This window comes from Mobula hypostoma, chromosome 3 (assembly GCF_963921235.1).
Source record: "Mobula hypostoma chromosome 3, sMobHyp1.1, whole genome shotgun sequence".
NCBI classification, from domain to species: domain Eukaryota; kingdom Metazoa; phylum Chordata; class Chondrichthyes; order Myliobatiformes; family Myliobatidae; genus Mobula; species Mobula hypostoma.
In genome coordinates this window covers 12,584,984-12,609,015 of record NC_086099.1, presented here as the reverse complement: position 1 = coordinate 12,609,015, position 24,032 = coordinate 12,584,984, and the positions used below count along the sequence as shown (strand labels likewise).

General features: G+C 38.9%; 1 protein-coding gene across 4 annotated transcripts in view; it reads right to left on the bottom strand.

Moving 5' to 3' along the window:
- The window catches only part of LOC134343857 (WD repeat-containing protein 7), a 627,641-nt gene that overhangs the window by 582,788 nt on the left and 20,821 nt on the right, over positions 1-24,032 (bottom strand). For all 4 annotated transcript variants that reach the window (XM_063042658.1, XM_063042659.1, XM_063042660.1 and 1 more), the window contains exon 3: positions 1,437-1,608. In XM_063042658.1, the coding sequence (XP_062898728.1) occupies positions 1,437-1,595 (159 nt within the window). In that variant the 5' untranslated portion in view covers positions 1,596-1,608. The remainder of the gene's footprint in view (positions 1-1,436; positions 1,609-24,032) is intronic.

Sequence of the window (24,032 nt, the reverse complement as noted above, 5' to 3'; positions counted from 1 at the left end):
CTAAATCGATTAAGCCTAAATCAATACCAAACAAAATCTCCAGCACTGAAAAGTGAGTATAAAGTATTGCTGAGCTTCTAACTGTGAGAATGTTTTTTCTTAAACATATCCAGAAGACATAGCAGCAGAATTAGGCCATTTGGCCATCAAGTCTGCTTCATCTTTTCATCATATCCCTCTGATCCCCATTCTCCTGCCTTCTCCCTGTAACCTTTGATGCCTTGACTAATCACGAAACTATCAACGTCCACTTCAAACATACCCAATGACTTGGTCCCCACAGCCGTCTGTGGCAATGAATTCCACAGATTCACTGTCTGCTGGGTAAAGAAGTTCTTCCTCGTCTCTGACCTAAAAGGAACTCCTTGTATTCTGAGTTTATGCCCTCTGGTCCGAGATACCCCCACTATAGGAAACATCTTCTCCAGATTCAATCTATCAAGGCTTTTAAATATTCAATAGGTTTCAATGAGATTCCCCCCTCATTTTTCCTCTTTCTATTTATCATTTGTTGATCTGTCTCTCTATCAGAGGACTGTAAGTTCAGACCCAGGAAATAATTGTCAATCACAGCTTACCTAAAATTACATACTGTTTATTAGCAAGCTTGCATCTCAGTTGACACAACAGAGCTCCCACTCATAGAGGCTGGGAAAATCTGCAACCAAATGAGCCCAGGGTACTGACTGGGGCTGCTTGCTACACATTCGTTGTCACATACATACTCTGATTGTTGCTAGGTATCCTTGATTAGTGGTTACACAAGCAGGTTTCTCATGCACAAGCACCTCTTGCATCTGTCTCTCTGTTAGCAGGTTAGTCATCGTGCAAATTACCAGCCAAACTGCAAAATGTCAGTTAGGTTCCAGCCCTTTTAATTTTGCATATAATTCCTCACAATCTAAGCTTAGTTCTCCTTCATGGAGTGTCTGATTTGCTAAGGCTTAGTGCAGGAAGGGTAAGTGGTCTATGAGGGAGGAAAGGAAATAAACAAAAGGAAAGTAAATTTCTTTTATTGGAGAAATAAAGGAAAAAGGAAAAGTTGTACAGACAGATTCAACATTAACACAGAATCTGAAACATTAAGGAATCTACATCTGAACAAGGATAATACGTTTCTATTATTGGATAATATTTTTATTCTGTTAATATTATTGTGGAATATTTTATGTGCTGTATGTGATTTATGTACTGTGTCTTGCACCTTGATCCCAGAGGAATTTTGTTTTGTTTATTTGTATACATGTGTTCAGTTGAATGACAATAAACTTGAACTTGAACATCACAGAACATCATGGCATTCCCAAGCAAGTACTTATTCCTGTAGATTTAAATTATGTAATTCATGCAGAGAAATACCTACACAAGCTTAATAATCCAGACAATTTCTATAAAGAGATATTCTGTGAAATATTATATACAACTTGAGCACTAACCTCTATTTTTGGAGTTAGATCCCAGAGACAGATTTGACCATCGTGACATCCTGTAACAATGGTTGCTAAATCGTCCATAACCAGTAGAGTCGAAATACAGTGTGTTGGAGCTTTGGGACCCCACAGCACGACAGGCAACACCAGGCTATTTCCAGCCATTTTTACTTTTGGCCTGTTTTGGAGCAAACAAAAATCGCATTAGAAGTAAAACAGCTGTAAATGGGATACACAAAAAAAAATCACAATTTCTCAAACATTTCAAAACAATTTTGAATTCAAAACTTTTACTTTAGGCCGTACATCTTGCCAGTAACCTAAGAAAAACAAATATCAGTTCTACAGTTAGTCTGTAAAATAGTTATTTTAAATCACAAGTTTACTTTTACGCTCTAAAATGGCCTAGTAAGCAGTCCAGTACAAGGGCAATTTGCAATAAATCTGACTTTATTTAGGACACACAGATCTTGAAAAACACTTACAAAAAAAAACTGGCTCCACTATAACGAATTCCTTAAGATTATGAATACCAAATTGTCATGTTATGATCCAGAGGAACCATATGTATTATTTTCATTAACTCCTTATGATGCAGTCCCCCTTTTATTCTGGATGCAGTTGTTACCAATTCAAAAGCTGCAAAGCCCTACTGAAACAATGGTTTTCAGTAATTTACACCAGCATTCTCTGCAACTATGCCATCAATGTCAGATGATGATGAGGAAGCACGCAGGAGTCAGATAGATCAGATGGCTGAATGGTGACACAACAACCTTGCATTCAAAATCAGTAAGATCAAGGAATTGAATATGGATTCCAGGAAGGGGAAATAAGGAGAAAACATAAGACTGATGTATACTTGTGCGTCAAATGTACGCCGTAGGTACCGCGTACCCTACACCGTAGGGTGACATGCACCTCCCCAAAAATGTAACTCACGTGTCGTGGCGACGCAGACCGCAACAACTGTGATTGGTCCGCTTGGTAGCATCGCATTTCCTCATACACATTTCTGGTTGCTTTTCTCCGCCATATCTGTGCACTAATGCGAAATAAATGGTTGGAGATGATGAACCAAATCGTCAAATCTATCTGCCGACATCCAAAAGTATATGAAATGCATTTCCTCGTCCATGTCTCTCACGAAGAAACTCAACACAGTGGCATAGAAACCCCACTGCCAACTAGCAATTTGGTGGTGAATTGCAGAGTGACGCAGACACAACTACACATGCTCACTGTGGCGTAGGGCTATGCAAAAGTATAAATCAGGCCTACGACGTAGCCCATACGCATTAAGTATAAATCAGCCTATAGCAGTCTTCATCAAGGGATCAGCAGTGGAAAAGGTAAATAGCTTCAAGTTCTTGGGCATCAACATCTCTGAAGATCTATGCTCGGTCCAATATATTGATGCAATTACAAACAAGGCACACCAGCAGCATTATTTCCTTTGGAGTTTCAGGAGACTTAGCAGTTTTTACTCTCAGCGTGTTCCATCAGACCACAGCTGAGCAGATACCACACCAGATGCAACCCATCAGGGTACTTTTTATAGTGCACCTGTAGGAATCCACTAGGATCCTTGTGAACAAACCAAGTCTTCCCAGATGCTGAAGAAAATACATATGCTGATACACGTTCTTGATCAGCACAAAGGTATGAAGGGAACAGATGATATGGAAGCCTAGTAACTTGCAGCTCTGTTGATGAGGTACAGGGTGGCATTCATCCCCACCCTGGGTTAGTAAGTTGTGGGCATGCTAATGTCTGTACAAGAACCATGCCAACACTTGTGGGCTGCCCCCAGAACAATCCTCACAGATTTGATTCGATGCAAATGGCACATTTCACTGTATCTTTTGATGTACATGTGACAAATAAAGCTAATCTCTTATCTCTAGAATTTTGAATAATGGAGCCAAAGGCCTTGTAATAAGGCATGAAAATGAACCTGAAGCTAAAGATTATGATAGTGAATGATGGCAGATTCAGGGTACCATGTGCCCAAAACAGCTCCTATTGCTCAAGTTCTCATGTTATTCTTTTAACGTTTCACATTAATGTAATCAAACAAAAATCAATACAAAGCTAAAGAAAGAGATGAAGTGGGTAATCAAATGATCCTTCACAGAAGGAGGTTTTAAGAAAAATATAATGGGCAAGTTAGACACGCGCTGGAAAATATGAAAGGGAAAGTCTGGATGGTTGAAGATATGACTGCAGCAAAGAGAAAAGGGAAACATCGTGCTGGAATTTAGTGTTCAGGTGCAGTCAGAGTGCAAGGATTCGTAGTAGTGTGATCACTCGAGTCCAGTATGATGTTCTCCTAATGCAGGGGTTCCCAGACTGTGATCCACGGACCTCTAGGTTAATGGTAGGGGTCTATGGGATAAAAAAGTTTGAGAACCCCTCTCCTAAGGGGTGGACTATAGAGGCCATTCCAGGATCCACATATTGATGCAGTGCCAGCAAGATAAATGGTGGCTGTGGTTCATGGATAGGTTTTTTGATTGTTCACTTACTTTTTTTGCAGCTGCCACTTGTTCTCAGCACAGCAGAGGTCGTTTTCATGTCACACAGCTCCCTCTTGAACAGATTTCCTCCAAGTATATCTATCGAGTGCAATGTCTTCCCAGTTTTCAGATGCAATGTTGAATTTCTTCAACCTGATTTTGATGTCACCTTTGAATAGTTTCCTTTACTTACCAGGGGCTCACTGACTTGTGTCACCAAAACAGTCTATGGTCCAAGTTACGGCAGATTTAGCAACCTGCACTCAAAGGATGGGAAGAACTTGCTGAAGGATCAAAAGGCTATCAATGATCGATGGAGAGAGCACTTTCAAGAACTTCACAGCACTACAGCAGGAATTGAAAGCAACAGCACTACAGTAGGGATTAACAGAGGTATGGCCAGGCAAAGCAATGAAAGAACTTGACCACAAGGTTTTTTAAATTAACTAGATTTAGAATGACAGCCCTTGTTAATTTACAAGAGTGGGAGAGATAGTTAATCAGTATTTGATATGAGACACAACTTGCAAAACGTTTTGAGCAAACTAAAGTTTACAGAATGTTAACTGGACATGGACCTTTTCAGAATGGTTTGGAAGTGACAAAAGTATGGATGATTATACTGTATCAAAATCAGCCAGGATGGTCCACAATTAAACAATGATATGAATGATGAAGTAGGTGACTTATAGAATTAAAAAGTGCCCCAAGGGCTCAACAGGACAAAAATATTTCAAGAATTTTGGATTCAAACATCTCTAATCCAAAGGAACTATAGTCTCTGGATAGCTCTGCACTACGCTTCTATTTCAACCAACAGCCAGAAAGTTTAAGGGAATGGAGGATTCTCAGAATCCTGTAAACAATGGATTAAGTACTATGTCTGTGACTGCAGTGTGTTTGAATAATATCTCACAGCTGCTTTCTTTGGAGCAAGATGATTAAAGTTCGCCCAGATCCACATAAGATGTCTCTGGGCTTTTCACGCCTTTTGATTTTGACAAAAAGCAGTACCTGATGGAAATTAGACAGAGCATTTCTTTCTTAATTAAAGCACAAATTTGACGGATGTTCTTATCTTTATCATTAAGTTGTGGCTCCAGCAAACCAGGTAGGACATTCCTTTCTTTAATTAAGGTGGCTGGAGTGTCTAACAAATTGATTGTACTTTTGTATCAATAGCCCATTGACTTGACTGGAATAGTTATCAAACTGATTGTTCTCTGTATCAACAATCCATTGACTTGACCGGAATGGTTATCAAACTGATTGTTCTTTTGTATCGGTGGCCTTATAACTTCTGACAATTCTGACATTGGATATTGAACTTGTAGAACCGCCAGGGCGATGAGAAAGGGTCTCTCCCTGATGTCCGGTCCAAGTTCACTTGCTGGCTGAGCTTGAAGAATTAAACAGGTGAAAAGTAACGGTCTTTTTGTGCTGTCGTTATTTGATCCAGCAAAGTTACGTTTACAATAGCAGGTGTCCATTCCATAGAACCCTTTTGTCCAAACACAAGAGATGTAACCACTGCTCTATTTACCACCATTCAGATTTTAAAATACAGTAGATTCCGGTTAATTAGGACATACTGAAACCAGTACATTTTGTGCCAATTAAGCAGCTGCCCCAATTAGCGTAAGCTTTTAAAAAGTATATAAAAGACAAAGTATTTAACTGAGTAACAAATTATGTATTTAAATGAAATACAGAACAAATTAGAACACTACCAATACTACTGCAGTGCTATAAAAATGCGTATTAGAATTCTTCCAGTGTAAGCTTCCATTGACTGTCAATGAACAAAATCAGTGTAGACCTAGTGTGGATAATGGACGGCCTTCATACAATACATTAAACAACTGGATCTTCCAAATCTACATTTAAGATGATTATTAATGCCTTCAAATTCTTCATAGTTTCTAACTTGAGGTATTGTTTCATTTTCACTTCCAGCCAATTTCAGCATCCCCAAACCTGAATACTTCAAACCACAGTGAGCAAACACGTTCTGAATTGTCTCAGTGCTTATTTCTTGCCAGCCATCAGTAACAAAAATCACTGCATTTTGAACACAAACATACATTACTGATGCTAGTTGGAAACTATTTGGCAACAGGCTCCTGTCCCAATTAAACAACATAATGTCCCAAATAAGCAAAGGGAATCCTGACTATTTTCTCGATTAGCTTCTGTTCTTTAAGAGTTGTCCCAAATAAGGAGCTGCCCCAATTAACTGACGGCCAATTATCCAGAATCCACTGTATTCCCATCACATGAAGTACAGGGCACGGAAACAGGTACTTCAAGCCACTGTGCCTGTGTCAGTCATCAAGTACTCATCTCATTTTTCCAACATTTGGCCTGTAGCTTCCATGGCTTGCTGTTTGAAATGCTCGTCTAAATACCAATTGAATGAGAGAGTACCTGCTACCATCTCACCCAACCATCCTCTGCACAAAACTATTCTTCCTTTTTTATCACTGCTGCTGAGAGGAAAAATTTATATATCCTAAGCCCCACATAATTCTGTAGTGAGAAAATGTAGAGAGAAAGAGTTGCAAATACATACAGATGAAGTCAGAAGTTTACATACACTTAGGTTGAAGTCATTAAAACATTGTTTAACCACTCCATAGATTTCATATTAGCAAACTATAGTTTTAGCAAGAAGCTGAGGACATCTACTTTGTGCATGACACGAGTAATTTTTCCAACAATTGTTTACAGACAGATTATTTCACTTTTAATTGACTATATCACAATTCTAGTGGGTCAGAAGTCTACAAACAAAATCAAAAGAAATCAGCCAAGACCTCAAAAAAAAATTGTGGACCTCCACAAGTCTGGTTCATCCTTGGGAGTAATTTCCAAACGCCTTGAAGGTACCACATTCATCTGTACAAACAATAGTATGCAAGTATAAACACCATGAGACCACGCAGCCGTCATACTGCTCAGGAAGGATAGGCATTCTGTCTCCTTGAGATGAACATACTTCGGCGCAAAAAGTGCAAATCAATCCCAGAACAACGGCAAAGGACCTTGTGAAGATGCTGGAAACAGGTAGACAAGTATCTATATCCACAGTTTTCTAGTCCTATATCGACATAACCTGCTCAGCAAGGAAGAAGCCACTGCTCCAAAACCGCCATAAAAAAGCCAGACTACAGTTTGCAAGTGCACATGGGGACAAAGATCTTACTTTTTGGAGAAATGTCCTCTGGTTTGATGAAACAAAAATTGAACTGTTTGGCCATAATGACCATCGTTATCAACAGGAATTCTGCAGATGCTGGAAATTCAAGCAACACACATCAAAGTTGCTGGTGAACGCAGCAGGCCAGGCAGCATCTGTAGGAAGAGGCGCAGTCGACGTTTCAGGCCGAGACCCTTCGTCAGACGAAGGGTCTCGGCCTGAAACGTCGACTGCGCCTCTTCCTACAGATGCTGCCTGGCCTGCTGCGTTCACCAGCAACTTTGATGTGTGTTGCATGACCATCGTTATGTTTGGAGGAAAAAGGGTAAGGCTTGCAAGCCGAAGAACACCATCCCAACCGTGAAGCATGGGGGTGGCAGCATCATGTTGTGGGGGTGCTTTGCTGCTGGAGGGACTGGTGCATTTCACAAAATAGATGGCATCATGAAGAAGGAAAATTATGTGGATATATTGAAGCAACATTTCAAAACATCAGCCAGGAAGTTAAAGCTCGGTCGCAAGTGGGTCTTCCAAATGGACAATGACCCCAAGCATACCTCCAAAGTTGTGGCAAAATTGCTTAAGGACAACAAAGTCAAGGTATTGGAGTGGCCATCACACAGCCCTGACCTCAATCCAATAGAAAATTTGTGGGCAGAACTGAAAAAGCGTGTGCGAGCAAGGAGGTCTACAAACCTGACTCAGTTACACCAGTTCTGTCTGGAGGAATGGAACAAAATTCCAGCAACTTACTGTGAGAGGCTTGTGGAAGGCTACCCAAAACGTTTGACCAAGTTAAACAATTTAAAGGCAATGCTGCCAAATACTAACAAAGTGTATGTAAACTTCTAACCCACTGGGAAAGTGCTGAAAGAAATAAAAGCTGAAATAAGTCATTCTCTCTACTATTATTCTGACATTTCACATTCTTAAAATTAGAATGTTTTCTAGGATTAAATACCAGGAATTGTGAAAAACTGAGTTTAAATGTATTTGGCTGAGGTGTATGTTAACTTCTGATTTCAACTGTACGTACATACACTCAGTGGCCATTTTATGAGGTACCTCCTGGCCACTGAGTACTGCTTGTGGTCTTCTGCTGCTGTAGCCCATCAGCAATCATTCCACAGTCAAAGTCACTTAGATCATATTTCTTCCCCATTCTGACGTTTGGCCTGAACAACAAGTGAACCCATTGACCGCGCTGCATGGTTTTTTTAATGTACTGAGTTGCTGCCACATGATTGGCTGATTAGATATTTGCATTAGAGAGTAGGTGTACTGGTCTAACTAATAAAGTGACCACTGAGTGGATGTACAGCTGAACAAGAGACCATAATACATCCTGACTCTTTATGATGGGAACCAACTTTTACTGTTTTGCAAGCAGATTGCCATTAGACCAAAGTGAATCACATTCTAGAATTGTTTCAATTAATTACTATGTTTTACATACAGTTGCAACAAACTTTCATGCAAAATATAGTGCTTGTTTTGGCTTATTAGAACTGTTAATCTGTGATTAGTCTGAAACAGATTATTATTCCCTAACCTGCAAAACATGCCAGCTTCAACATGCTGCCATCGCAACAACTGTCTATTTGCAACTCTTCACATCACTGCTCAATGTGTTGTTGTGAATTTCCACTGCTCATATCAATCCTACTTATTTCCAGTTAACGATTTAGCCTTGGGCATGGAACACGTCGTGTCCTTGTGGCTGAACAGCCGGTTTAAGATCGGTCAAGAGCTAGAAGAGCAAAAATGGATCAGCCATGATGAAATGACAGAGCGGACTCAATTGGCCGAACAGCCTAATTCTGCTCCTATATCGTACCTGACAAAAGGACAAAAGCATCTGCAGTGACCACAACAACTTTCAGACAAGTTGTAAAATGGATTACTAATTCAAAATACAATGATAATGAATACCATCATATCTACATTTACATCCCAAATTATACTTACTCTTTTTAAGTGCATTATCTCAGTATAGCAATAATTATTTTTATATAGAACCAAAGATGTGGGAAAATATCCCAGGACTTTTCATACAAACATCTTTAAACAAAATCATGCCTTCCGACATTTTCAATGTATTACCAGAAGTTTGATCATAAATATCTGAAAAGTAAAGTCTTAAAATTCTAAAGGTACTCAGCATGTCAGGCAGCATTTATGGAGGGGATTTGCCCCGAAATCCTTTGAGCCAAGGCCCTTCATCAGGATAGGAAAGGAAGGGAGCAGATGCTGGAAATCCAGAGTAACAAAAGCAAAACACTGGAGGAACTCAGCAGATCAGGCAGCATCTAGGGAAAAGAATAAACAGTTGACATTTTGGACCAAGACTGGAAAGGAATGGGACAGAAGCCAGAAAATGGTGGGGAGGAGGAAAGGAAGCTTCCTCCTTAATTTCCAGTCCTGATGAAGCATCTCAGCCTGAAATGTTGACTGTTTACTTCCCTCCATAGATGCTGGCTGACTTGCTGAGTCCCTTCAGCATTTTGAGCACATTGCTCAAGATTTCTAGCATCTGCAGAATCTGTTTTCTTAAAATTCCAGTATTTTAACCAAAACAGGTAAAGAAATTGCCACTAATGCTGAGGCAATTTGAATATAAAATCTATAAGAGGTTAGGATCAAGTAAGTGCAAAGATCTGTGCACGAAGTTACAGATATACAAAGATCATGGATCTTACACCAACTTCATCCCATGACTCAGTGGCTGTGATACAGGGCAAACACCAGATCAAAGATACCTGTAATCACCATCAGGAAAGACAAGCACATTAGCCTTAGATCGGTTTATCCTGATTGCTCCCTTCCTCATCCAAGAAATTTTCCCTTTTCACTGGTAGCACAGTGGAACTACATCTGGTGCAGCTACGTCACAGCTCCAGCAATCCAGGTACAATCTGACTTCGAGCGCTGTTTAACCATTTCCCTCTGCCTCCTGTTACAAAGCCAATTTTAGATCTAACTTGCTAACTTGTCTTGGTTCTAACCTACCAGACCCATTTTCCACATGGGTCCATAAGGCAATATTGAAGATCTATCTTTTTCTCTCTCTTTCTTCTTTCCTTCTCTCCCCCCCCCCCTTTACTCCCCTCTCATTCTGATATTCCAATCCTCCCATTTTAGTGCTCCTTCCCACCTTTGCCCCATCTTCGTCCCCTTTCCCTCTCCTGTCATTCACATGCAGGTTCCACTCCCTCCACCCTTCATTTGCTTCCCACCATTTTTCAACTCTCCCCTAATGGTTCCCATTCTCACTGTCTTTACTTATCCAAATCCAGTTCTGGTAGTATTGATGTTCCTGTTTATTTCCTTCTAGGGGAGGACAGGTTTTCCCAACCTGGGGTTCACAGACCCTTGGGTTAATGGTAAGGCTCCATGGCATAGAAAAAATAGTAGGGAACTCTTGCACTACCAACTGTCTCCATTACTGACAATCACCTCCCCTCACTCCATCTGGTGGTTTTCCTCTTTTTCCTCTTCTCTGCCTGTCTTCCAAAGGTCATGTCCTGCAGACTTCCAAATCCACCCTTGCTCAGCAACCCCCCCCCCCATCACCTGCCTGCACCTTCCACCCTTCCTCAGTATCACCTCAGTATCCTTATAAAATGCTGGAGGAACTCAGCAGCTCAGGCAACATCTATGAAGGCAATAAACAGTTGACTGTTTATTCCTGTCTATAGATGCTGCCTGACCTGTTGAGTTCCTCCAGCATTTTGTGTGTGGTACTCTGGATCTCTAGCAGCCACAGAATCTCTTGTGCTTCCCCTTCTCCTCTCTACACTGACTACCTCATCTCTCCACTGATGTAGGATTTTGACTTGACCGATTTCCCTACCCAAGGTAGTCCCAGTTTGGCTGTTTGGCTCACATCCAATGTTTCTTATCCATGTACCGTCTAAATGTCATGTAAGGATCATAATTATTTGTATCTCCACTGATTCCTTTGGCAAGCTGCTCCCTATACCAGTTACTCTCTATGGAAAAAAAAACTTGCCTCTCAGGACCCCTTTAAATCTTTCCCCTCCCACCTTCATAGAAACTGATGTTCAAGTATATAGCATTGGAACAGCTTGGACATGAGGCCAAAGAAACTATTCTGCTATTGCTGTATCCCATATTTATACCAAACCTAGAGGAATAAATGGAAATGCATCAGGTTAGGGTTCTCTCGTGACTCTGCTAAGTACATTTACTTCCAGGAAGTAGGCAAGTTTAATTTTCAGTCCACAGTATCAGCAGAAAATTACTGGCTCATGTATCATTTGCTTTACATGCTCTAAAAAAAACCTACAGGTACTCCTACCATTTGTAAAGGACTGCTTGACCTCTTGGCTGAGGATAATCAAATAATTGGTTCTACAAAGTTTGCACTGCAATCAACCCTGCAACCCAAGCCAGACAATAAATCAGTTCCTACTGAAATCACTGAGGGGCCACAGCACAGTAGATTAACTGCACGAATCTTGTGGAGGGGAGAAAAGCTGTTATCAGGTAATTGACTTTTTAACCGGAGGCTGTAAGAAAATCTTAGCCAGGACAGATATGAAGTGTATCTAACAATACAAGAGTTATTTAACTAATCTTTAATTTCAAATACTTTGAAAATGCAGTATTATTAAAACTCAAAATGGTTAATGCTACCATTTCAAAATTCCTATGAAACAGTTCAGAAAACTGATATTTATTTTATCTTGACTGAATTGTTAGACAGCTCCTTTACAGGTTTTTTCATATTATATCTTCAGCTACAGATCAGGAAACTACAAATTCACTTCTCTTACAAGCATATAAATTGCAATGTATATTTCAATGTAGAGGAAACACCCTGCTAGAGGAACTCAGCAGGCCAGGCAGCATCTAAGAAGGGGAATAAACAATCGACAATTCAGTCCAAGACACTGCATCAGGACTGGCCCAAAATGTCGACTGTTTATTCCCCTCCACAGATGATGCCTGACCTGTTGAGCTCCACCAGCTTTTTGTGTGTATTGCTCTAGATTTCCAACATCTGCAGAATTTCTTCCATTTATGAGTTCCAGGGAGAGCATGGATTAACAGGGACTGTTTTCCTATGAGGGAAAAAGGATGAGAGGGTGACCTGATAGAGGCTTATAAAACCATGAGGACCTAGACAGGACAGCCAAAGTTACTTTCCCTGTGTCAGGGAGTCTAAAACTAGAGGCCATAGTTGAAAGCAAGAGAAGACAGGTTTAAAGGGGACATGATTTCCACATAGAGTGGTGGATAACTAGCTGCCAGAAGTGGCAGAGGCAGGTAAAATTACAATATTTAAGAGATATTCAGACAAGTAAATGGATAGATGCTTGGAGGGCAATAGGGCAAATTCAGGTAAATAGGATTAGCTTGGAGAGGGAACTTCATCAGCATGGGGTCCATTTGCATTCCACATAGCTTTAAGAATATATTGAAACAAACAGAATATCTAGCCCAACAAAATTTATTGTATATTATTTAGTTTATTCTTTTTCAATTTCCCAAACAAAATAAGTTTTTGACAACAGGAAAAAAGGGAGATCTGATAAAGGTTTATAAGATTATGAGAGACATAGACAGACAGTACCTTTTTCCCAGGATTAAAATGTCTAATAGCAGAGGGGATGCACTTAAGGTGAAAGGATATAAATGAAAAGGAAACGTGTAAGGGATGTCTTGTCTTACAGAGTGTGGTGGGTGCCTGAAATGCGCTGCTTGTAGTGGTGGTGGAGCAGGGGTTCCCAACCTGGAGTCCATGGACCCCTTGGTTAATGGTAGGGGTCCATGGCATTAAAACGCTTGGTAACCCCTGCAATCGAGACGTTCAAGAGGCTCTGAGGATAGGCACTTTAATGTGCAGGAAATGGAAGAATACCGACATTGTGTAAGCAGAAGGGACCAGTTTAGTTGGGCATTTGATTACTAATTCAATTAGTTAAGCTCTATATTGTAGGCAGAAGGGCCTGCCCTTGCTCTGTTCTTTATTGTACTGCAAATTTGAAAATTCTCAATTAAGAACAGAGATTGTGAGATCAATTTTTGACACAAATATCCAAACAAATCAGTGAATGAAATATTTCATTTCAATTTCCCAAATTATAGATCAACTTGAGATATCAATCTAAAACATTTAATAAACATGGCATAAAAATACAATATAATCTATAAAACTTAAGTTTTTGGTCAAAATACAGTGCAATAAATTCAAGAGTATCAATCATTGCAACTAGTCACCCAGGATGTGCTCTCTTCTTATTGCTACCATCAGACCAGGGGTACAAGAGCCTGAAGACACACACTCAATATTATAGGAACAGCTTCTTTCCCACCACCTTTAGATTTCTGAACAGAAAGTCAACCAACCCATGAACATTACCTCAATATTTTGCTCTCTTTTTGCACTGCTTACTTGAATTATCTTTTTGAAATATATTTCTTATTCTGATTTGTTTTTAATTGTATTGCACTGAACTGCTGGTGCAAAACAACAGATTTCACAACATAAGTCAGTGATATTAAACCTGGTTCTGATTGTTATCTTGGATAACCTGCACTTGCCGTATTTATATAACCAAGCACAGTAAAATTTGTTTTCTAACCAATCCGTAAAAGAAATAGTGCAAAAGAGACAAGCACATCACTCATTGAAGGTCATGAAGAATATTCAATTTTCCACTTTTCACACGTTCTACTGAAGAATTAAAATTGTAAAGACAATTATATAATGAGCCGAGATCCACAGTGACATTTTGCACATTACCATATATTTAAAAAATAAGATGATGATCTACCTGTCTGGCACTGGCCATTTCCCTTTAACAGAAGCAAAGTAACGAGATTTTATAAATATTTTCCTCATGTTCTTGCAAGCAAAGGCATGCATGATAAAGTCAGAGATATTATCCGCTAATATCCAAGCCTCAGATTAATTGAGAACTAAACCAACGATTTCAGGAACTGATTCATCTGCATCATTCTGCACCAGGCAAATCAATACTCATAGATCTATGGGTGGAGAGACATGTTCAGTAAAACGTCACAACATGTACAACATGAAGTACACTGTTTGACTAGGATTTTCAGAACTGATCTGTGCCGTTATTCCAGGTTGAACAAGTGCTTCACATGTACAAAGAGAAAACACCCATGTTTAATTTCTACCTAAATAATCTCGGAAGTAGACTGAATTTTCCAAAATAGCGAGATCCCTTTATAAAACTCACCAAATACTAGATTTATATTATAAACTTCACAATGAGGCTACTGACTAACTAAATTCCTTGTTTACTAAGGTTATTGACCAACTAAATTCCTTGTTAACCTAGGAAGTAAACTGACTTTTCAAAAAAAAAAGCAAGTTCCCATTTTAAAAAATGACCAACAAAATAAAAATATTTATCTTATAAACTCAGCAAGGAATATAGCCCTTATACCAAGCCTCTGCCATTTTATATTCCCTTTTATATTACTAAATTTTCATACGTTGGTGATTGTTACAATTGTATTACACTTGACCACACACAATAAATGATATTACATATCACATTCAAAAATATTGTCCCGGTAAGTGAATTAGTAACATTCTTAACGCAACCAAACTCAGTACTTCACAAATTCTGTTACTGAAGAGCTGAAGGGTGGGTGAGAGCACAATGGAAGGTTTATTTTTTTTATTTTATTTATTTTAGAGATACAGCGTGCTACAGGCCCAAAGAGCCATGCCACCTAGCAACCCATCTATTTAACCCTAACCTAATCACAGGACAATTTACAATGAACAATTAACACAATAATCCGTATGTTTTGCCTCCAGAGCACCCGGAAGAAACCAATGCAGACACACGGTTTGGAATCTTCTATTACACTGGTATTTCTAAGTATTGTAAAGCAAAAAAATTCACCATTCAGAATTTTATATAATCAATTGAGATTTACCAACAATGTAACAAAATTGACAAACATTGCCATGCAAAAGTCTCAAGCATATATATATTATATATACACACACACACACACACATATATATACACACACACACACACATACACATATTATATATGTGTGTGTGTATATTATATATATATACACACACACACACATATACACACACACACGCACACACACACTTTTGCACAGTACTGTAGTAATTCTATATATTGAACTGTACTGCTGCCAAAAGAAACAAATTTTATGACATATGTGAGTGATATTGAACCTGTTTCTGACACGGGTCTTTATTGTGGCCTGAGAAGGGGGCAGGGAGTGGGGAATCATAGTTGGGAAAAGGGGAAGGGTGAGAGGAAGGAGGAAGCACCAGAAGGAGATTCTGTAATAATCAATAGGCCAATTGTTTGGAATCAAATGACCTTGCCTGGTGTCTCAGGGCTGGGTGTGTCTGCAACCACGCCACCTCCCGTCACTGGCATTCCTTCTCTGCCACCTATCCCACACACCCCCCCCCCCACAGGCCTCCACCCTCACCATTCCCAACATCCTTTGCTTTTGCCAGATAGAAATATATATACACACACACACATATATATATATATACACACACACACACAAGTCTTTTGCACAGTATTGTAAGTGATTTCATTCTAAAAATAAGTATTTGCAAAAGGAGCAGAGAGAGGAGCTAAATCATAGCCCAATTAACACATATCATGTGGAAACAAAGGCGAGAGTGGAGTGGAATTGAGTCACATGGCTGTCACTCAAGTCTCATTAAGCCAAAGAAATTCTAGTTTTAATATAATAAAGTCTGAAGGGAAATTAAAATACAAACTAATCTGCAATCTAAACTAATGGGTCTATCTATCAATTGCAAAAAGACAGAATGTATGGTGATATCCAAAAAGAAGGAGAGTCCTATCTGCAGGCTGAGAATAAACGGGGAAGACATAAAACAAGTACAGAACTTTTGCGACTTAGGAAGCTGGGTGACATCAGATGACAGGTGCGACTTGGACATCAAAAGAAGAATAGAGATGGCAAAAGACACCTTTACAAGAATGGAGAGTATACTGACCAATACTAAACTAGGCATGACAACCCACCTCAGAGTACTGAAATGTTACGTTTATCCAGTTATGTGATATGGCTCAGGACGTTAGGCAATATCTAGTAACATGAGGAAACGAATTGTAGCAGCAGAGATGTGGTTTTTGAGGAGGATGCAAAGAATATCATGCATGAAACAAATATCTAATGAGGATGTCATGAACAGAGCAAACACAAAAAGAGAAATAAATGTATGAGATCATGAAAAGGCAACGTAACTTCATTGGCCATGTGATTAGGAAAGAGGAGTTAGAATGCACGGTAATTATGGGAAAGATTGAAGGGAAGAAAGCAAGAGGAAGACAAAGAGAAATGATGATGGAGACAGCAGCCAGAGAACTGGAAATGAATACCAATGAATTGATCCACTTGACCCGAAACAGGAGTGTGTGGGCCATGGCAGTCAAAGCTCAAAGTGGGCATGGCACCAAATGATGATGATGATAATGATGAATCTGCAATCCCATTCAGTGTCTCAACCACAATACCCTGGGTTTCATTTGACAAGCCTTTTGCAAGGCACATTTCCAATGTACTTCAAATCTGAAATTTTTCCCCCCAAACTTGCTAAATATAACTGATCATAGAACATACTTGCAAAAAAAATTTAAGCTCAATTATGATATTAGAATTTCTGAATATCCAGCTGGGTATAACATTAACTTCTTCAGGGAAGGACACAAATCCATGCAAGATCATGTAAATCATCTCACACAGATGTATATCTTATGAATTAATTAAATTAACTATCAACTCAATCAATCACTTTGTTTGGTGTTCACCTCCAACAAATAGAGCACAAATTATCTCTACGTAACTATTTTGACTAATCCCTCTTCCACCTAACTTTATTTAGACATTAGGACTTTCCAGGACTTTTAACAACTTGTGCTCTCAGTATTTTCTTTGCAGTTTCTTTTCTTTTGTACATTGGCCATTTACCAGTGTTTGTTAATGGCCAAATGTATGTGCGTTTTTATATACAAGAGAAGATCTGCAGATGCTATAAATCCCAGCAACACACACAAAATGCTGAAGGAACTCAACAGGCCAGGTAGCATATAGGAAAACAGTACAGTCGGAGTTTCGGGCCGAAACTCTTCAATAGGACTGGATAAAAATAACTGAGGAGTAGATTTAAAAGATAGGGAGAGGGGAGAGAGAAACATCTCCTACGGGATCCCACCACCAATCACATCTTCCCCTTCCTCCTCCCCCCCCAAACTTTCTGCAGAGATCGCTCCCTGCACGATTCCCTTGTCCTTTCATCCCTCCCCAATGATCTCCCTCCTGGCACTTATCCTTGCAAGCAGAACAAGTGCTACACCTGCCCCTACACCTCCCTCCTTCACTACCACTCAGGGTCCTAAACAGTCTTTCCAGGGGAGGCAACACTTCACCTTTCAGTCTGTTTGGGTCATATACTGTGTCCATTGCTCCCAGTGTGGCCTCTTGTATATCGGTGAGAAACAACGTAGATTGAGAAACCATTTCGCCGAGCACCTACACTCCATCCGTCAGAAAAAGCAGGATCTCCCAGTGGTCACTCAGCTTAATTCCACTTCCCATTCCCATTCTGATATGCCTATCCATGGCCTCCTCCACTGTCATGATGAAGCTGCACTTAGATTGGAGGAACAACACCTTATATTGTGTTTGGGTAGCCCTCCACTTGATGACATGAACATCAATTTCACGATCTTCTGATAATGCCTCCCACACCCCCCACTTCTCCTTCACCATTTCCCATCCCCTTTTCCTTCTCTCCCCAATCTCCTTGCCCATCCATCACCTCCATCTAGTGCTCCTCCCTGCTTTTCTTTCTTCGATGGCCCTGTCTCTTTCACCAATTTACTTCCCAGTTCTTTACTTCATCGCTCCCCCTTCAGGTTTCACCTATTACCTTATGTTTCTCTCCCCTCCCCCCACCTTTCAAATCTACTCTTCACTTTTTTTTCCTCCTGTCCTGCCAAAGGATTTTGGACCGAAACGTCGACTGTACTCATTTCCTAAACGCTGACTGGCCTGCTGAGCTTTTAGTATCATAAGGACGTTGAAAAGAACTGCAGAAGAGTTAAATACTTTGAAAAACAAATCTTAAGGTGGAATAGCTTTTGTAACTCATAGATACTGAACTACCATTTTCGCATCAAAAACAAATAAAAATTGGCAATATTTTTACATATCAAGAAACTAGCAATGTATGTAACATCTGTGGGGAAGCAAAAGTTAGGAAGGGCGAGTTTAGTAGTGGGGGAAAAAATGGGAAGAATGAAAGTTATGTTACTTAAAATGATATCTTAACCAGAAAATTCATATAGTTGCAGCTACCAAATTACACAATGTGCAATTCTGCGCCTGTTAACTGAAACTCCAAGAGCGTGAAACAAGAGTAAATGAAACAAGATGTGCGAAAGAAGTCTTATTCTGATATAGTCAAAGTAGTAATTGATAACATTATCTTAGTTATTAAAATTAATGCTTCTATGCCCTCTGTGCAAGAAATTTATGCACATGGCCAAATATACATATATATATATATATACATACATATATATATATATACATACATATATATATACATACATATATATATACATATATATACACACACATATATATACACACACATATATATATATACATATATATATATACATACATACATATATATACATACACACACACACACACACACACACACACACACACACACACACAAGAATTATCACAGCAAGAATTATGTGTTTGAATTTGTTGAGTGCGTTGTGCTTGAGAAGCAGGTAATGAAAAAGTTATGGAAATCTGCTTTCCATACAGTAATTGCTGACGAAAGTAATCATTACTGTACAAAAGAATCTTAATTTTGTATCTTAAGTTTTGACCAGAAAATGAAACTTCCTATAATATTGTGTGGATATTTTGAAACTAACTGCATGTGACACTATCACTATTGTTGAAACAATTAAAAAATTATCAATAACAATCTTGATATTCAAAAGATGATGTTGTTTACATCAGAAGGGGTAAATGTAATGCTTGGAAAGAACAATGGTATGGCAGCAATTCTTTGACGAGAAATAAAACATCTGTCTGAGCAATATTGCGCTGCTCACTGAGAAGACCTGGGATTCGACAACTCATGGGAAAAAATATCAATTATGCAGGATATAGAAACAATGCTACCAACTATATATACAATGTTCAGCAGGTCGTCGGTTAAAAGAAGGAAAGCTAGAAGTATTAGTTAGTGTCACAGAATGCGATACTGTGTCATTTAGACCACTAAACGAAGTAAGGTGGCTGTCAAGACATTTTGCTGTTACTGCTTTAATAAGGAATTACAAAGTTTCGATCCAGTATTGCAAGAAGCAAGTTAATGAATGTAACGATCCAATCAACAAATACTGCCTGAAGATTTTGACCAATCCACAATATTGAGTAGCATTAACTATCCTTAACGATCTGGCATCTCTTTGTGAAGTCCTTCAGAAAAACTGTTTGAATACAATTGAAGAACTGCTGTATGCAAAAGCAAAGATTAACAAGTTACAGTCACAGTATCTTGGTGATACCATTCATTGGCGTGACAAAGTGAAAGATCTGCTTGCATCTATAAATTCTGACGTCAACACTGAGCCTATAATTCAATTAATTCAACGTGTGTGTAATCACTTGGATAATAAGACTTCCCAACAATGAGTTAACAGAATGGCAAGCTTTTGACCCTGTTGCTACTGCAAATATAACCAATTTTGAATTTGGAAAAAAGAATATTATATGACTGACAAAAAAAGTACTCATCTGTTACGAACTATGATGAAAGTGTGGCGTCAAAAATATCGCAGCAGTACTGTAATTTCAAATTAGTCGTTCTGAGAAAGTTGAGACTGGTTCAGTTAAGACATTCACTGATATATTGAACTAAGTGCTTAGAAATGAAGAATTTGAAGAACTGTCAATTCTTGTTGACATCGTTAGAACACTTCAAACTTTTGGTGCTGACTGCGAACGTGGATTCAGTCTTAATGAATTCAATCAAATGCAAATCTAGGAAAAGACTAAAAGTGGAACATTTGGATAATCCAATGAGGATTAAGGCACATCTTTCATCCAGATGCAAAATTAATCTGGATAGTGTTGTTACTCCTCTCCATGCCTCGTGGCTCTTTAGCATTTTTGTCTGTGTTTTTTTTTAACGAAGTCGAGTTGCTAGCTCAACGCTCAACCTGGCACAGATGGAAGCCGTGCAAAGGAACCAGCCAGATTCAAACCCAGGACCGCTCGCCCTCAAAGGCTGGTGCTGATTCCACTACACCACCGGCCTACACATATAGATAATGGATTTGTAGTAAAGACCGACAAGCAAATGTTCACAAAATTTAAAGGTTCTTTTAGTTGTGCTGTATTTCATTATAGCTTTCAATTAATAAAATCAAACGCATGTGATTTTTCAATTTTCATCCTAAATATTCATAGCATGAATATTACAAAAAAACACATTTTAAATACTGCACAGTTTTCAGGTCATATAAAAATTTCCTGCTCAGAGCAATGGTTGGTCTGTGCAGCTATATAAAAAAAAGTAGAGGGAACGTTGACAAACGAATATGCTGAGGCCAATTGATTTGCAATAGAGATGTTTGCTACTGTATAGATGAAAACCTAGTTAACTTAATATTATGATGCACACCAGAGACTAGGGCAAGCATAATGGAACATTCAACGCAACCCTTACTTATTCATAACAAGCTGATTGTCATTACATCACATCTGAAACTGTTCAGTAACACCATAAATTAGGTTTTACTAATACAAAAATCAGTAATAATGAGGGGAGTCTAGGATTAGAGGACACAGCTTTAGAATACAATAACGTCCCTTTAGAACAGAGATGAGGAATTTCTTTAACCAGAGGATGGCGAATCTGTGGAATTCATTGCCACAGATGGATTACTGGGACAAGAGAGGGGAATGGGGTTGAGAGGGATAGTAAATCAGCCATGATGGAATGGTAGCCAAATGGCCCAATTCTGCTCCTATGCCTTAAGGTTTTATTGTCGCACAAATTTGTCATAGTTGGTAGCAGATTCTGCTTCATCGCTGTGGGGGTGGACAAACAGTGCTTAAAGTTTTGCTGAACTTGTCAATTTCAAATCTGAGAGCAAAATTTAAAAAAGAATTCAACTGAAGTTTCAAAATGACTCAAAAATATGAATGTGAGCTCTACTCTTGCTATAAATAATAAGCATAAGTCTACTGGCACGGTATGTACAGTTCCATTTCAATATTCTAACAACAAAAATACTCAGCAAGTCAATTACTATCTATTCAAGGGAACAGTTCAAGATAATGTTTTAACTACGATTTTTAATTATACCAGAAAAAAAATTTAAAAGGAAGCCATGGTGAGGAGTGAGGGAAAAAGAAAAATACACACTCAACATTTTAGAAACAGTTTCTTCCCCACCACCATCAGATTCCTGAATAGACAATAAGTCATATACATTAACCTCTTTTTTTGCTCTACTTATTTAAATATATATATAGATATAGATGGAAAGATTTCTTATTCTAACTCAAATTATGTATTGCAATGTACTGCTGCCGCAAAACCACATCTTTTGTTATGTTTGCCAGTGATATTAAACCTGATTCTGATCAAAGACTGCTTTCACAGTCTGGTGCTGTGAGTTCTAAGGTGACTAATGAAATATTTGTTAGGCTGTATCTGCAACACCACATAGAGATTTTGTCTTATTGCAGGAAGAATGCGGTGGTATTACAGAGAATATAGAGGATGTTGATTGATGTGATCTTTGACTAAGTTGATGGATTTCACTTATGGGAAAAGAATGGCAAACTAGAGTTCAGGAGGGCGAGGGAAAGAAGAACAATCCTAGTCACCTTTGGGAAAACAGCAGCTGTGAGACTTTGAGAGCCCAGAGCTGTCAACAAGTTCACAAGCAGAACAAAAAGTATTTTACATTTCAGCAAAGGAGAACCAAGAAATTCACAAGGTAAAAGCAACAATAACTGGTCTGGAAGTGGATAACCTTGTTAATCCACGTTATGCTTCAACTAAGTATCTGCCCACTTCCTCAATCTGTCCAATTAACGATAGTGCTTCTCTCCAACATCTAAATCTCACCCTTCCACCCAAGTTTGCACTGTTTGCCATCCTGTAAGTATCACATTTAATTTCCAAATTCAAATCAGTAATATACAGTAAATACATCATGAATACCTAGGGTTCCCACACTGATTCCTTTGGTATCTCACCAGTTACTGTGTTACCCGCTCAGAAACATGTCTACATATTTCAAATTGCTTGTTTCTCTCAAACAGTCAGTTTTCTATCCATATCTGCACCCTACCCCCAATCATATTTGCTTTAATTCGACATGCTAATCTTTATGCAGAATCTTACCAAAAGCTTTCTGTAAGTCCAAATATATCACATCCACTGGTTCTCCCTCACCTAATATGCTAGTTAATTCAGAAACTTCAAGCCTATTTTCTTTGTCTAACAGATATCATGATTTCCAATGTCACAAATTGGTTAGATTTAAAGATTAGCTTTAAAGATTTGCTTTGCTTGTCACATGTATAAGTAAACATTGACACATACAGTTAAAAGTGTCATTTGTGTTGAATGTGCCGAAGGCAGCCCACAAGCGTCGCCATGTTTCCGGCGCCAACATGGTACATCCAGAACTTACTAAATTTCTCTTAAATGTTGAAGTCAAACCCACAACCGGATCCATCATGCTATGTTGGTGCTAGAAGAATGGAAACACTAGCAGGCTGGCCATTACCACAAACGACACATTTCACTGCCCAACCTTCATATAAAAGAGATACGCATTAGGTTATACACAAGAGAAATTCTGCAGATGCTGAAAATCCAAAGCAACAGACACAAAATGCAGGAGGAACTCAGCAGGTCAGGCAGCATCAATGGAAATGAATAAGCAGTTGACATTTTCGGCAGAGACTCTTCTTCAGGACAATTAGGTTCCCAGGAACGGTCATCAGGGTGAATAGCATAATTTACTTCAAGAGAATATGAAAATAAGGAGGCAATTAAAAATTGAATAGTTCAGTATAGCATGCTACATTAAGCTCAAACTCTATTCCACAGGCTTGCGATCACCTGGCTGGCAATTTCAATATATATGACCAAAAGACTAGCTTTCAATTACAGTAAAATCAAGATCTTTCTTCCAATTTAAATGGAAGGAAAAGAACCATGCTTTGATACCCTCATTTACAGCATTTATCTTGCAACTTGTCCCAAAATAAAATGACCTAATCATTTATTTATTTATTTAGATACTAACTGCAACCCTCGACTACATTTCAAATAAGCTCACTATAAGACCATAAGATATAGGAGCAGAATTAGGCCATTTGGCCCATAGCGTCTGCTTGACCATTTCATCATGGCTGATCCAAGCTACCTCTCAGCCCGAATCTCCCACCTTCTCCCCATATCACTTCATGCCCTGACCCATCAAGAATCTTAAACCTCAGCCTGTGCCAAAGAATTCCACAGATTCACCATCCTAGCTAAAGAAATTCCTCCTCATCTTCGTCCTACAAGGAAGCCTCTCCATTCTGAGGCTGTGTCCTAATTGCAAAGTATTTTGAAGTCAGCTTAAGGACATGAGCAACACAATTGCCTTCTTTTCCACCTGTAATAGAATTGCATAGTTCAAGACAAGAAAGATCCAATCTCATAAATAACTTCAGTATAATGAGTGCAATCAGTACTTAGCAGCAAAGGGAAATCTTTAGATCCAAACACAG